We start from the raw sequence: 15925 nt of genomic DNA, 5'->3' as shown, positions 1-15925 counted from the left end.
TTAGTACATTTACCCTAGAAATAATAGATTAAAGGATATTTCGCTGGCGACACGAGCCAATCGCCCAGAAATAGATTTTTCCTTACGTCAAAATCCTTTTTCTCCACTTTCTACAATCAACGATTGGACTGGTGATGATTTGAATGCTCCAGTGGCTAAACGAAGCCCAAGATGATGCACTGGGTCTAAGCATTTTGAGAGTTGTCTCACTACCAGAACTATAAATTGAACTGCCATATTCTAATATTGGTAGAACTGTAGCCTTATAAAGTTTCAATAATGTTTCTCTATCAGCACCCCATGAAGTGTGGGCTAATTTTTTAAATATATTTAAAGCTTTCAAGGCCTTTGCTTTGGTATGTTTCACATGGGCCTTCCAGTTCAAATGACTGTCAAAATATAAGCCTAAAAATTTTTTGAAACTTCTGGATTAAAAGGTTGGATGGGAGTGTTATTTATGGTAAGAGATATAACTTGATTTTGAGCCAGCGCTGATTTACCTTATAAAAAATGTTATGCTTGTTTTTTTTTCAACAGAAAATTTAAATCCAACAGATAATGCCCATTGTTCAATTTAGCTATGGAGATATTTAAATTCTTTGGAGGTGTGGCGTAGGTTGTTTGAAGTGTAAAAAATGGCAAAATCATCAACATATAAGCTGTTGTTTACATCTTTTGGAAGCATTTTAACAATATTATTGATTGCTAATGCAAATAATGTGCTGCTTTAGTACGCTGCCTTGTGGGATGACCTTCTTTTATTTCAAATGTTTCTGATAATACCATTTCAATTTTAGTCTGGATGTTCTTCTGTTAGGAAATTTCGTATAAAAATTGGGAGATTCACCCCTTAGATTTATGCCATGTAGAGATTTTAAGATTGAATATCTCCATGTTGTATCATAAGCCTTTTGAATGTCGAATAACACTGCAACAGTAATTTTCTTTTGTACAAATCCTCTTTTGATTTGATCTTCTAGTGATGTTAATGAGTTTAATGTTGAAATGATTTTTCCTACTTCCAGATTGAGTTGCTGCTAGAACTTTATTTTCTCTAAATACCATATGAGTCTATTATTTACCATCTTTTCCATGAGTTTACAAAGACAAACTAGTTAGTGATATAGGTCTATAATTATTTACTGATGTTGGATCTTTGCCAGGTTTGGGTATAGGAATTACAATAGCATGTTTCCATGCTTTGGGGGAAGTAGTTTCTTTTTCCATAAGTGATTATAAAATTTTAATAAGTATTCTTTGGCTTTAATGTTCAGATGTATAAGGAGTTCAAAAGAGATATTATCCTTTCCTGGGGCAGAGTTACTACAAGTTTTAGTGCAGCATCAAATTCTTCTAATGTTAAATGGGACATTGTAGTATAATTGTTGACTTGTTTAAAAAGTTAAAATTATATGTTTCTCTTCATTCTTTTTTCCTAATGCGAAAATGTTCATCTAAATTCAGGCTATTGCCTACTGATTCTAGGTGGCGACCTATTATATTTGATATATCTTTTTAAATCATGAACTCTTTTCCCATTATGTAATATTGGGGATCTAGGTGATCGACTATATTTGCCATTAATTTTCTAAATCTATCCCACATCTGTTTAACAGTGTCACCGGAGAAGTCTGCGACGTAATTATGCCAAGATGATTTCCTATTGCTAATAACTTTTTTCCTGAATTGAGCAGATATTTTATTCAATAAAGGTTTGATATAATCAATTTCCATAAGCAATTAATACTAACCCTTTCAAGGGTATATCTATTAACTTTTATATAATTTGTTATATCTTTGGTTTAGTCTGTCTAATCGTCTACTCATCTTGTGCTTCAGTATGATAATATCTGAAAGTTCTCTAGACCACCATGGAACAGGATTTATTTGGCTTACAAGTTGTCATTGGGATTATTTATTTCCAGAAACTAATTACGAAATCTGTAAAATATTCATTAATTTCATTGTGATCATTGTTTACTCTGGAAGGGGAACATTTTTGGTAATTAAATCATACTTTTCCCAATCAGCTTTTTTAAAATTAAATTTTGGTACAAATTGTTGATGATTATCTTCAAGACATGTGATTACGATTGGGTAGTGATCACTGGTATAAAGGTCATCCAGAGTATTCCATTCTAATCTGTCTACTAACGAAGTGGAACAAATAGACAGGTCTACAGATGATAGGGTCCATGAGTTTTTGAACAAAAGTATGTTGGGATTTCATTTTCATTCAGACAACAGTAGTTGTAATTAAGTGTTAGATTTTTCTATGTCTTTACCTGCTCTATCTACGTCGATGGTACTGGCATCCCATAAAGGGTGGTGAGCATTAAAATCACCTAAAACTAGAATTGGCTCATTGAATTGTGATAAAAATATTTGATAATTGAGCCATATCATAACTTTTCATTAGGTTGATTATATAGACTGCAGACTAAAATGCTAGTTTTGTTTATCATATGCAGGCGAATTGAAGATATTTGAAATGAATTAATTGTTAACTGTAAACTTTTATCATAGGTTACACGATTATGAACATATGTTGCTGTTCCTAACTTGCCTTCTCCTGAAACGGAGGATGCCAGAAAGTAATTACATATTGATGGGACTGGATTATTAACGTGTTGTAAACATATGCACATTGGTTCATGTTGCTTTAGGAGTCTTTGTATTTCACCCAAGTGCATTCGTGTTTTCAGACCGTTTATGTTCCATTGGATAATAGTATAATTGAATGGAACGAAAGTTAAAAGATTATTGTATAGTTGGTTTTATATATATATAAATTATATATATAAATTTTTTTTTAAACTATGGGTAATTATTCGCTTAATTAGCTTTAATTTTCTTTTTGGGTTTTTGACATTTCTGTGTTATCTTCTGATTCAGTGGTGAATTTAATTTCTTCTTGTTTGGCTAAGAAATTGTCTAACACTGCTATTTTACTCTCACGATAGTACTGTAAGTGTCTAATACACATACAATCTTTGGTATGTAATTCTAGCGGCTTGAGATGTTATCTTTTCTAGCTAAGAAATTCCTTATCACGTTTATCAATTTTTCTTTATTTAAGGTTTTGTTTCTTTGCAATCTTGCCAAAAAACATGTATGGCATCCACACCGTTCATGGTGAGATTCAGTTGGAGGTGTTACGCCTTCTTGGATACACTGCTGACATTCACAATTATCGTTTTGTCTTCCTTGGACAGATTGAAATTTGTCTTTAAATTTTCTTGGAAAGACTGGCGAAGGGTTTAGTTCTTCAGATTTACTTTGAAAAGCTATAGAAGAATTCATTGCTTGAAATTTACTTGGAAAGACTGGTGAAGGACTTATTTCATCATTATTATCTAAATTAGGGGATGTTTTCCTGTTGATTTTAGGCATTTTCTTCTTCTTGACGTCATTAGTATTAATTAGAGTTTTTGGGGGGGAAATTATTTCTCTTTCTCGTTTTCTTCTTGTTTGTTCAGCATGATCTTCATTTCCAGTGTCTAGAGATGGCAATTCTTCATCTTTCATTAGTACGTCATAAGGGTTGCTTATTGCTAACTGTATTGCTAGATTCTCCAAGAGATTTTTTGTTAATTTCTAAGTTTGATGACCTCGTTGTTTGTTTTTCATTAGTTTTTTCCAGGTATTATAAAATGTTTCTTGGGCATTACTTTTTCTACAGCGTCTCGATATGATTTATTTCTAGCAGGGTCTATTAAACCTCTTGATTTTAATTCTTGTTTTCCTTCTGGAATTGACATGCTAGACCTGCTTATTAGTAGTTTTAATTCAGTGTTATATATGTAGAATGGGCATATCTTTGATCTCGCATGATGGTCTTGTCCACAATTACAACATTTGGGAACGCCACAGTTCCAGGTGGTTTCATGATCTTCTGAACCACAGAATGCACAAATTGGTTCATTTCTACATTTATTTTTTGTAGTCCATACTTAGAGCAATTTGTGCATTGAAGAGGCTTTGGTACATGGGGTAATACCTCTCTTCTCTGGCCTTCTATTTTAATATTAGGTGGAAGTGTCTGCCCTTCAAATTTAATTTTAGCTATTCTCAATTTTTTTCCCTGCTGTCTTTTATTTGGGATTTCATATACTTTTAGCTTTTTTTCAATATTAGGATATCTAATTTTTAATGAGTTCAATAACAATGTCTCATCTGGTAGGCCATCACAATCATTATTGGGTGGTAACATTACTGTTCCCTCAATGCTGTTCAAACTTGTCGTCGGTCTTTCCGACTGTGACATTTATCCCATTCATATTATTAAGCATTTGATAAATTTTCTGATTGAAGTTTTGTGGTAGCTTCCACTATCCATTCTTTTCTTGTTATAGATCTAAATGTCATTTCTTTGGTTGGGTACGAGCTAATAAAATATTTTCAAATTTAGCAGCAGTCAGCTCGGTTTTCTGTTTTTAAAAACTAAGTATCTTGGCCAAGTGCCATATCCAAATAATGAGTCAAAGTGTACTAATGTAGGATCTGCTCTGTATTTAGGTGCGTCTGTTTCGAAAAACTATTAATATTTTCCTTTTTTTCATTTATTACTGGAGGAATTTCCTTTTTGTGGCATTAAGTATGGTTCCATAGTTATTATATTTGATTTGGGTACGGATCTAGAATCATCGTTTACTTCTTTGTTTACACTTTCCTGAGCCAGTTCCAAGTCCATTCCAGGGTGGTCAACAATGGGGGCCAATGTATCATCCATAGATACGAGTACTGTAATTTTTCAGCCAGGTAGTCCTCCGCCCACCATATTCCTCAGTAAAACGGAGCCCAACAAGGGAGGGATGTGTTATGCAACTTTAAGTCGCCACCCCTAGAGGCTACAAACCTGGTTATACACATGGCTCCAGAACTTGAGGCATCATCAGTCCGTCTAGATCAGACCCAGCTCTGGGGGCCATGTTTGACATAAGACTTTCCCCTCGCTCGGGCACGTCAGGTACTCGAATTCTACGGGTGGAGAGACATGTCAGTCCTCTTCACCCTCCATCAAATCAGAGGAGCAGTCAGAGCCGTAATCAAATGTAGGTCCAAGGTTGTCAACTAATGGTCACTCGTGATAGGGGAAGAAGTTAAGGATGAAAAATAGGATAAGGCTCAAAAGTGGACCGAGCTTAGTCTGGATGCTCAGAAACTGGCCTGTGTAGCATGGTTAGACCTGCCAGGGTAGAGCACTACTCCGCTACTGTAGCCCAGTTCATCCTTGCACCACACAAGCCCCACCACCACATCAAGGTGCCGGGCCACTGGTGGGGAGTAAACAAATTCTAAAAACAAAATTTTGGCCTAAAGGAATGATGTAAAATCAAGATTACTTAAGGCAATTATTAACCAACAAATTGTGCATAGCATAAGCCTGAAAAGTAAAACAATATACTATGCAAAAGTATTTGGCCTTATTGAATGGTGTTACATCCAAGAACTATTCCCGGAGAATACAAATATCCAGCTTATGAGATAATCTGAATTAAACAAACAAAAGACAAGGCTCATCCTCCCCGAAGGGTACGAATGCGCTCCGTTGGTTGTGTAACACTACTGAAATCCGGTGATATAACATGAAAATAAGAACAAGCTGTTGTAAGCACTTGATGTTTAGTCAATCGCAGCAGAAAACAGAATGAAGTGCTTAGCTAAGTCGTTCCTAGTATATTACCATTGGGGGACTGCACTTTACACCTACACTGAGCAATCGAAGCACTACCCGTGAAACTTGAACTAGGCTGCCGTACGTGGAAACTAATAGATGTATAATTATGCAAAATGTTTTAACATACACATATGTTTCAATATACCCAAAACAATATTTCAAATTACATACTTGCTAAGAAAGGAACAAGATGGAGCTGGGTCTCTCTCTCCCTGATATGGCAATATTCGCCTCAGAAGTAAATGGGGCAGCATTATAAATAAAATCAATTGATGACGAAGCAGTAAGAATAGGCCTCGCAGTACATCTACTGCAAGTTGTATCTGTCCTAGAGGAAGTCAGGAAGCATGAACATGGGAACCTTAGAAGGCCAGGACATAAATGTTGATGCTTACAGGACTTTTTAGGCTGGATAGAGGAATCCATAATACAACACAGAAAGAAATCACAGGCTTAAGTAGAGAGAGAGAAAAAAAACAGCTTGGAAGGAGTGCAAAAGCGAACTGTCCATCTCCAAGGCGGCTGAAGAAAGACTAACTGCGCTCTCTATTGCATTTACAATTCTTTATTGTTTTTAACCAGTTTACAGCTGGTGCCACAAGATTTATCCTAATGTTAAAACCAAAGGTTTGTTCTGCATATGAATAATTTAACATTACGATAATTATGCTTTTTAATCTTTCTCAAGCCAACACAAGGAGTTGGAACCAAGAGGGGCATCCATCCATAATAACAAATTATGCAATGAGCAAACCACAGATAAGTTGCTCTAACTCTGTGGCTATGCAAGGGTTACTAAGTAAGAGTTTGTGCAACTTAAGCAAGCTCAACCTCAAAGATTTGGAATGGTAAAACTTAGGCAGCATGACAGGGAGGGGATGTGCAATTGTGGATCTAATGGAATGAAAGTGAAGAAAGATGTGCTGTGTGTGTGCAATGGCAAAGGAACCTGGATAAGGTTACAAACTTATAGTGCAGTGCAAGTAAGGAAGAAAGAAAAGGCATTGGTATTGTTCTGTCTTGTGAACTTGAAAATGGTATTACTGAGGTACACAAGAGAAACACAGTCAAGACTGGAAGACCACAACTAGGGTCTATGAATGGGACTGTTATCAAATGCTAGACTATCCTCCTTACATAAATGTAATGGAGAAGTACATAAAAAAGCAGATGGCTGTTCATATGGTCTTTATCAATCAACCTAGAAAAGGCTTATGATAGAGTAAACAGACAAGCAGTATGGAGAAATTTGAGGGAGTGGGAGACACAAGAAAAGTATAAAGTTTTAGTAAAATGTACAGAAATGTACAAAAATGTGTAACCTCCATGAGAAGTATGGTAGGAATGACTAGCAGCTTCCAAATCAAGGTAGGACCTCAACAGGAATCGGTGCTGAGACACTCGTTCAATACCGTGCTGCAAGTAATAAACAATGGAATAAGTGAGAGGAGAGGAGCCGCCCCCTTACTGATGGTTACTGCTTTGAAGGCAGAAACTAGAGAAGAGCTAACCTACATAGGTGGAGATATGCATTACAAAATATGGGATGCAGATAAGTCAAACAAACACTGAACATGTGACAAATTGTATAAATGATGACTAGCAAGCCATGATTAAGCTGGGAAAAGTAATATATTAAAGAGTGTTTAAGTATCTGGGCTTGATAATACAGTAGATAGAGAGGGTGATATGGATGAGGAGGTTAACCACTGAATTCAAGCCAGATGTAATAACAATAGAGTATCTGGTGTACTTTGAATAGAAAGTCACTACAGTATTATGCTGAAGGGCAAGATACATTAGTTAGTGGTAAGACCTTGCTATCTGTAAGGGCTAGACCAAGCACCAATGAAAAAACAGAACAAAATAAGTTAGATCTGGTAGAAATACGGATGCACCTATGGATGGAGTAAAGAGAAGAGATAGGATAAGAAATTAATACATTGAGATGTCGAGGAAAGTCCAAGAGTCAAGCTGGAAATGGTTTGGGTTGATGATGAGAGGAGATGATAAGTGACAGTGACTCTGACTTGGGAATCAACTGAGAGGATGATGCATAATTAGAAAACATTCAATAAAAATAATTCTATTCGCACACACTGATTAAGAATCATTCATTCATATTTGATCCCTTAATGAAATATGACTTTGATTTTGACATGTTTGTAACCATTCAAGAGAAACCAAATACATTTACCTCAATTCATTTCCCTTGACAGGATTTGTAAAGTTAAAATGAGGTGTGACTGTCAGATGCCTCAACTGTTAAAGATGTCCTTTTGGTTATTATAGCTATTCTGACAAGCATCTTTTTAGTCAAAAAGTAGTTCACACCACAAATCAAATCTGTTCACACAACCTTGGGAAAGATGGTCAATATCTGTTCTACCTCTAACTGGCAGTGTTCCATGATACCTTCAGACATGTCATTTACCTGATTTGTCTGATTTAATTTGTTCAATAACAGCCATTGGAAATAAACCAAATTACATTACATTACATGGCTGATATTGTTTTCCTTCAGTATCAGTTTGACAACTTATGGCTAAGTGTAATAACTTGGTGCATTAGAATAGTAATACAGAACAAAAATTCATACACATAATACTTATTTACACTGTAAAATTATCATAAATTCATGTCTCCTTAGTTTACTGACTGACAATATAAAATTATGATACAATGTCTCTTTACTTACTGACTATGTTCAGTTACGACATATGTAGTATTAATAATAATAAAAAAATAAAAAATTTGTTTACCTGAATCCCACAAGGGATTTCTTTTGGCACAATGGCGCGGACTTCCGCACATATGCGTGTCATGCAAGCCACAGTTTCTGGTCCAAGTGATGATCTTTCAAGATAAGGCAGGTCAAACATGTTTTCAACTAAAACACCATCCTAAAAGTAAAAATAAAATAATACATTCAGTGGGTTTACAGATGAGAGAAGGAACTGTACAAGTAAATACACAGTAAAGTATCGTAATAAGAGCCTAAATTCTATATATTAATTCACTGAAAACCTCAGAAATCTATTGGCTTTTAATCTTACTCTCAAGTCTTGCTCATTGTATCATGCAATATGAGAAAACTCAAGAATAAATAACATTTCCTAACAAAGTAAAATCTGCTATACTCTATGAGCTGTCAATTAACTCTTCTTTACCATAACAGAGAACCTTACATATAAATTTTTATATCTTCCCAACATATATTCAAATATCAGCCATGAAAGAAATCAATACTTTCTTCACATTTGGATAGCATTAAGGAATAATTGTAGTATGTATATACAGATCAGGGTCACCTAAAGACAAGACTAGCCTACCACAGGCCTACTACTATTTGCTTAAATTCCATTTCTGCTAAAATTTAAAAAAAAAATTCTTTGGTGCAACAGTTTTAAGTAAGACAAATGTTGGAGTTAATTGAAACTTGATACATACATATACCAATTACAATACACAACATTATACTAAGATACTGAAGCCCAAAGCTGTCTTGTAAAAATCTGTAATGACCCTATAAATTTCTACATTATTTTTGTTAGTAAAAGAAGTCAATTGTCTAAAAAAATTATTTACAGATTTACAAGCCCAGTAAGCCCATAACTTGAAGGGCAATATGAAAAAGTAGCAACAGCTTGGATAAAGTGGGGAGATATTACTCAACAACTACAGGTAAACAAGATCATCCTACTAGTAACAAAAGATTTACAATGCTGGAGTAAGACCTGGACTGTAGTCCTTTATATAGTGAAACCATGGTAAAAAGAATTTCATTATACAAAAAAATCTAGCTATAAAAAGTTGATATTTACAGCTTAAGGGGGCCAGCCGGCTAATGCCATTTTTTAAGGATAGGACTTTGACATTCAAACCACTTAATAAGGTGACTTGGGACATCTCTAAACCGCATATGATTTTCGCCTCTGACCTTCGATTTTGTGACGCCATGGCGATTTATCCCGAAAATAACCATTTTTCAAATTCTATCTCCTCCCTTGATATTTAACATTAAGACATGGGATTACTACTATATATAGAACTGATGCAGACCTCCAATTAAGTGAAGATTTTTTTCTAAAAGTCCTTTTCTGGGCTCAGTTCATGTCGCTGCGCGAAATAATCCTTCAGTTTATTATTTCTAAGGTAAATTAGCTTACAAATACCAGAGAAAAAACAAATCAAAGAAGATGTCAGAATAACTGACTCGCTCACCCAAAATAAAGAAGGGTGTCAGTATGGTAACTGGGGCGAGTGAGACCACTACCACGAACTTCTTGCCATTTAGAATTCTCCTATATCAAAATTCTCTACGAGAGAACCGACCCACAGATCGGGGCGGCAACTACTACTACTACAACCCACGCCATGCCGATCACCGCGCCTCTGGTTGCCATCCTTCAAGTTAGCGGACATTCGCCTACACGTGTTTTCGTTTCGCTCTCTGTGTTTTAGGATTATCCCTACCATTTTTGCAAGATGGAACGTGCAGCAATTGCAGCAGCTAAGTTAAGTGTCCTACACAGGTTTGGATCTTGTTTCGTTCCATCCAGGTGCCTATATTGCGTTTTTTAGGTATAAGATATGGGTTCCCGGTCTGGGAGCATGGCGGCATGGTCCCGCCTCATGGTCGGTTAGGTTCTCGGTCCCCCATACCTGGAACCTTTCCCCCCTTTTTATTATTCACGTGTGGCTCATGTCCTATTATTTCATTTATGTATGCTATTTTACATTGTTTAGGGGATATAGCCTACTCCTGGTTTTAGGTCATGCATGCATGTCTTCTACCTCTTGTAGGCATTCGAGTGTTTCTTGTCCAGACCCTAGCCATTGCTCTTCGTATCGGCTTAGGCTAGCTCTGAGTGATAGACTTTCTTTCGGGTCAGTCGTGCACTCCTGGACGTCCTTTCTCTTTCACTCCTTATTTTTTCCCCTTCTTTAATTTTTCAGATGCTACAGTTATATTTTGGTTAGCCTAGGGCGTCTAGCATTATAGCCTATAGCCTGGGTCTCTGTGGTCCTTTGGTCCATTGCCAGTTACAGTTTGTTGCATCCTTATTGTCAGTTTTGCTGCATCACATATTGGTTGCAACCATCCTGGTCGTAGTTTGGTTGCATTTGACCCTTGGCGTCCGATCCAGTCGGTTGTGTTGTGTTATCATACCTTGGTCCACTCGTGATCACGGTACAGCTAGACGCCCACCCAAGTCGCTTCCCCCCCTCTTCCTCTCGCCATAGAGTAGGAGGGTGGGCTGTCTGTTCTCGCTCGCTCCATCCGGGCCTGGCTCCCTCTCTCCCTACGCGGAGGGAGTACTAGATCTGGACAGACCGTTAGGCTGGGTGTGACAAAGGTTGGGGGGTTGGCCTCCCCCCTCCCTAGTTGCTCCGGTGTTCCGCCGTATACACGGGAACTGAATTCTTCCCTCCTCGCCTTTCCCCCCCCCCCCCCCCCCGCCCCCCCCGTACGACGAACCTACACCTCTTTTTCCCTGGCATTCTTCGGTTACGGGGGAGGGGTCGTGGTCGGCTCCGCCAACCAACGGAGTGGATACGTTTTCAGTTGGTCCTTAGCTTTCCATCGTTCCTTCATCTCCGGCGTATGCCCTAGGGCATTCTTCTGGCAGAGTTGGACAGCGCCGCGTTTCGGAATCGTCTTCCGATTTTAATTTTAGTTATGCTTAAGTTAGTTTATAGTTAGCTTAAGCTTGGGTCCCTCCCCTGCCCTTATGGGAAATTTCGTTTATGGTTATATATCATATTTCTATATTTACCTCTGGTTTACGGAATTTCCTCCTCCGGCTTACACCGGAGTTACTGTATCAACTTTTATCGCATAAGGTTCTTAGGGGAGGGGTTATGCCCGAAATTTTACTAATCTCCGGCATGCGGTGGAGTACTAAGGTAGCCCTGTGAGTATAATCTCGATACTCATGTATCTTTCCACTTACAGGCTACCAACTGTGAACACCCTGGATGCAACGCCGTGTTGCAGGACCCCTGCGGGCATGAGGTCTGCAGGACTCATGCTCCCTGCTCCACCAGCCATGGCGACTTACAGGTCTGGTTCCACGAGGCATGTTCGATCTGCTATGAGCTTGTGACTCAATTTGGACGGGGTAAGTACTTTTCTTATCAGCACTTTCATGGAATATGAGTTCTGATATATGCTTAAGCTTAAGTTTTCCTTGGTATGCTGATACCTTTATATGCTCCGATATTGCTAATCTTAAGCTTGATTTAGTCTAAGGGTTAGGATTCACCTTTAGCCTTAAGATCTAATAATCGCCCTCTCTTTCAGGCTGCTGCAGTCAGGGAGACTGCTCTCGCAACCCTGAGAGCTTGGGTCGGCGGCTTCGGGAAGAACGCCGCCAAAGGGCAGCCTTACATCCTGGAGAAGAGGATGGCTGTCCTTCTGTTTCCCGGAGGCAAGTCGACGGGGTACGTCGACCCTACTGAGGCAGCCTCGACGATTGCGACCATTCAACAGCAGGTCGCTCAATGCATGAAGGAAGGACCAGGCCAGGACATCTCGGCGGAGGTCGCCACATTGGATATAAATGTAGAGCCCATGGTAGGTGTGGATGACTTGTTGGTTGAGGTAGGTACGTTGGACGCTCAAGGGCTTCCCTTGGGCGTCTCTGGATCTTCATCTCCTGTTCCTTCTTCTTCTTCCTTCCAGGGCTTTACGGGGGCGGAGCTCCCGTATAGTGCACCAAGACGCCTCTGTGGTTCCCAAAGTGAGGGCCCACAGGGCTCAGAAAACCCTTTCTAAGACGTCGTCATCTAAGAAGACTTCTTCGGCGTCTTCATCTCGTAAGTCTCCGGCTTCTCATCCCGGAGCAGAGAAAGTGAAAGCATCCTCTTCCTCTGCTTCACTTTCTAAAGGGTCGAGGAGCAAGTCCTCCAAGGAGAGATCCCGTACTCCGGCGGAGTCGGTGGTCTCTCCTCCTTCGAAGGTACTTTCTCTGAGTACCCCACCTGCTCCTGCACCAGTTCCTGGCTTTGATCCTGCTGCATTTTCCGCCGGAATGATGCAGCAGGTGGGAGATCTTGTAGGATCGTTGAGGAACAGCATGGAGCAGATGTTCACTCAGCTGTCGGACAGGATGTCACAAAGACCTCTTGTCTGGTTTTAATCAGGCCCCGCAGCTTGCTACTCCAGCACCTAGTGCCGGTCTCATCCAGCTTCCTCCTCATGATTCCCTCCCACCATTCTCCATGAGCAACCCTTGGAGAGTAGCATCTTATGCTCCTTTCCAAGATGGTCTCATCTCCATCCTGGAGTGTGGAACTCGAAGGATTGAAGACTTCGAGTTCTATCCTGAGAATTTGCAGCCTCCATTCATTGGCTACGCCAGGCTGACGGAGTCAGCTCTGAACAGAGAGGACAAGATCCCGAAGGAGACAGTCCTTTACTCCAGGGATCAGGCTCAGAGGGAATGGCTTCGTTGTCTTGAGGATTGGGACTGCATCAACACTAGGCGCCAGGCCTTCAAAGTCCATTACGATCTTCACGACGGAAGAGGAAACTCCACTTCCCTTCTTGACGAAGATCACAAGCGTCACTGTGCAAGCAGGCCTTAAAGGAGATCCTTTGCCGGAGCTGAGAGAGGCAGACCCCACATCACCCTTGTTCCCTTCGTTTGGTGATATGTGGGAGGACTTGCCAGCCACCTTCACAGTTGGAAAGTTTAAACCGGACTGTGCTATGGATCAGTTCGGTGAAAAACTTCCAAGACTTCCCGACAACCTCATTCAAGCTGAATTTGAGGCTAGGTCTAGACTGGCAAGGACTCTCAACACCATGGTTATGACTGAGGTAGCGGCTCTTTCATATGCTTCGGAACCGCTCTTCAAGCTGTTGACCAAATCACAGACTTATACAGTCCAATCGGATTTGTATGAGTTTATGGTTGCAAGGGTCAACTGTAGGAAACATGTCCTCCAGGAAGCAACTATTCGGCATGAGCCAAATAAGTTGCTTTCCTCCAACATCTGGGGGGCGGACCTTTTCCCGGAGTCAGCGGTTAAGGAGGTCCAGAACGAGGGTTGAGTCTCAAAGATGTTAGGGCCTCTCCGCCAAGAGAGGAAACAAGATTCGTCTGCTTCGGGTAAGAAGCTGAAAAGTCCAAGAGGTTTCAACCTTACCAGAAGAAGCCTCAGCACTTTGTTCAGTCTGTATCAGCCGTCCCGGTCACCCAACCAGGACAGGCTTCCACGTCAAAGGGCCAGACACAACCTATCCTCCTGATCTCACCTCAGGCTCAGCCATCCACATCTTATGCGGTCTCCCCGGCGTTCAACCAAGTGTATGAAGGCCAAGCCTTTCAGCACTTTAACCGATTTGCCAGGGGAAGTAGAGCCAGAGGAGCCTTTCATCAGAGAGGATCAGGTAGAGTCGTTAACAGAGGCAAACACTTCCGTGGAGGACGTGGAGCTCACCCAGCACAGCAGCAGTGAGATCTCCAAGGTAGGAGGGAGGCTGTTCCTCTTCCGGTATTGGTGGGGGTTCAGCAAATGGGCACAAAGTATTGTGTCAAAAGGTCTGGGTTGAAGTTGGATCAAGGGCCCCCCTCCACCCAGACCATTCCTTCAACTTCCATCGAAGGAACTGACAGATTATGCGGAGGAACTCCTTCAGAAAGGAGCAATGTCGAGAGTCAAGCATTTAAAGTTTCAAGGTCGCTTGTTCAGCATGCCAAAGAAAGGCTCATTAAAAAGAAAAGTAATCTTAGACTTGTCCCAGTTAAACTTATCCATTCGCTGCGACAAGTTCAAAATGCTGACCATCTCGCAGGTATGGACCTTACTTCCCCTGTGGGCCGTCACCAACCTCTATCGATCTTACAGACGCATACTATCATATCCCAATGGCCAGACACTTTCGCCCTTACCTAGGCTTCAAGCTAGGGGACCAGAACATTCTCATTCAAAGTGATGCCCTTCGGACTGAATGTAGCTCCCAGGGTATTCACGAAACTAGCGGAAGTAGTCGTTCAACAACTGAGGTCACAAGGGATAATGGTAGTAGCATACCTCGACGATTGGTTGATTTGGGCACCAACCATCGACGAATGCCGGAAAGCCACAAAGAAAGTAATTCAGTTCCTGGAGTATCTGGGATTCCAGATAAACAAGGGAAAATCAAGACTCACTCCGGAGTCTCGATTTCAATGGCTAGGCATCCAATGGGATTTATCCTCCCACAATCTGTCAATTCCGGTAGCCAAGAGAAAGGAAATAACGAAGTCAGTAAAGCAATTTCTAAAGTACAAATATGCTGCTTCAAGGAGAAACCAGGAAAGGATCCTAGGTTCCCTACAGTTTGCCTCAGTAACAAACATCTTGATGAAAGCCAAACTGAAAGACATAGGCCGGATCTGGCACTCAAGAGCAAATGTCAGATCTCGGGACAAGTTGTCAGCAATTCCGCAAATCCTTCGGGACCATCTGCGTCCCTGGACTCAAATGAAGAATCTGTCCATGTCAGTACCTCTTCAATATCCTCCTCCGGTAATAACTATCCACACAGACGCTTCATTAAGCGGTTGGGGAGGGTATTCCCAGTTCAAAAAGGTTCAAGGAACTTGGTCACTACAGTTCCGCCAGCTTCACATAAATGTATTGGAAGGAAGCCATGGCAGTGTTCCTGCCACCAAAGAACTCTCCATGTAAAAATTGGTTCTGGGACAACGCAGTAGTAGTACACTGCATCAACAGGGGAGGTTCCAAATCAAGACATCTAAACCATGTCATATAGCCATCTTTTCCTGGCGGACAAGTCAAATGGCACCTCTCCTCTACCCACCTAGCGGGAGTAAGGAATGTGATAGCAGACACTCTATCCCGGTCAGTTCCCTTGGAGTCAGAATGGTCTCTGGACAACAGTTCGTTCCAATGGATACGCCGGAGTGTCCCAGGTCTCCAAGTCGATCTCTTCGCTTCTCAGGCAAACCACAAGCTTCCATGCTATGTGGCTCCCAACCTGGACCCTCTGGCATATGCCACAGACGCTCTGTCCATAGACTGGAAACCAGTGGAAGAAGATTTACATCTTTCCTCCAGTGAATCTTCTTCTGAAAGTTCTGAACAAACTCAGGACTTTCAAGGGACAAGTGGCACTAGTAGCACCGGACTGGCCGAAGAGCAATTGGTATCCCTGCTTCTGGGAATTGGGTCTTCGCCCCCAACGGATTCCCAATCCAGGCTCTCTCAGTCAGTACAAATGAAGACTGT

The 15925-nt window shown here is 40.6% G+C and overlaps 1 protein-coding gene across 14 annotated transcripts in view; it reads right to left on the bottom strand.

The window, feature by feature from the left end:
- The window catches only part of LOC135224597 (uncharacterized protein F13E9.13, mitochondrial-like), a 537654-nt gene that overhangs the window by 330917 nt on the left and 190812 nt on the right, over nucleotides 1-15925 (bottom strand). For all 14 annotated transcript variants that reach the window (XM_064263749.1, XM_064263741.1, XM_064263753.1 and 11 more), the window contains exon 3: nucleotides 8443-8583. In XM_064263749.1, the coding sequence (XP_064119819.1) occupies nucleotides 8443-8583 (141 nt within the window). The remainder of the gene's footprint in view (nucleotides 1-8442; nucleotides 8584-15925) is intronic.

The sequence above is a fragment of the Macrobrachium nipponense genome, chromosome 12 (genome assembly GCF_015104395.2).
Source record: "Macrobrachium nipponense isolate FS-2020 chromosome 12, ASM1510439v2, whole genome shotgun sequence".
Taxonomy (NCBI): domain Eukaryota; kingdom Metazoa; phylum Arthropoda; class Malacostraca; order Decapoda; family Palaemonidae; genus Macrobrachium; species Macrobrachium nipponense.
Note: the sequence above shows the minus strand (reverse complement) of the source record. Positions and strands in the feature narration are given on the sequence as shown.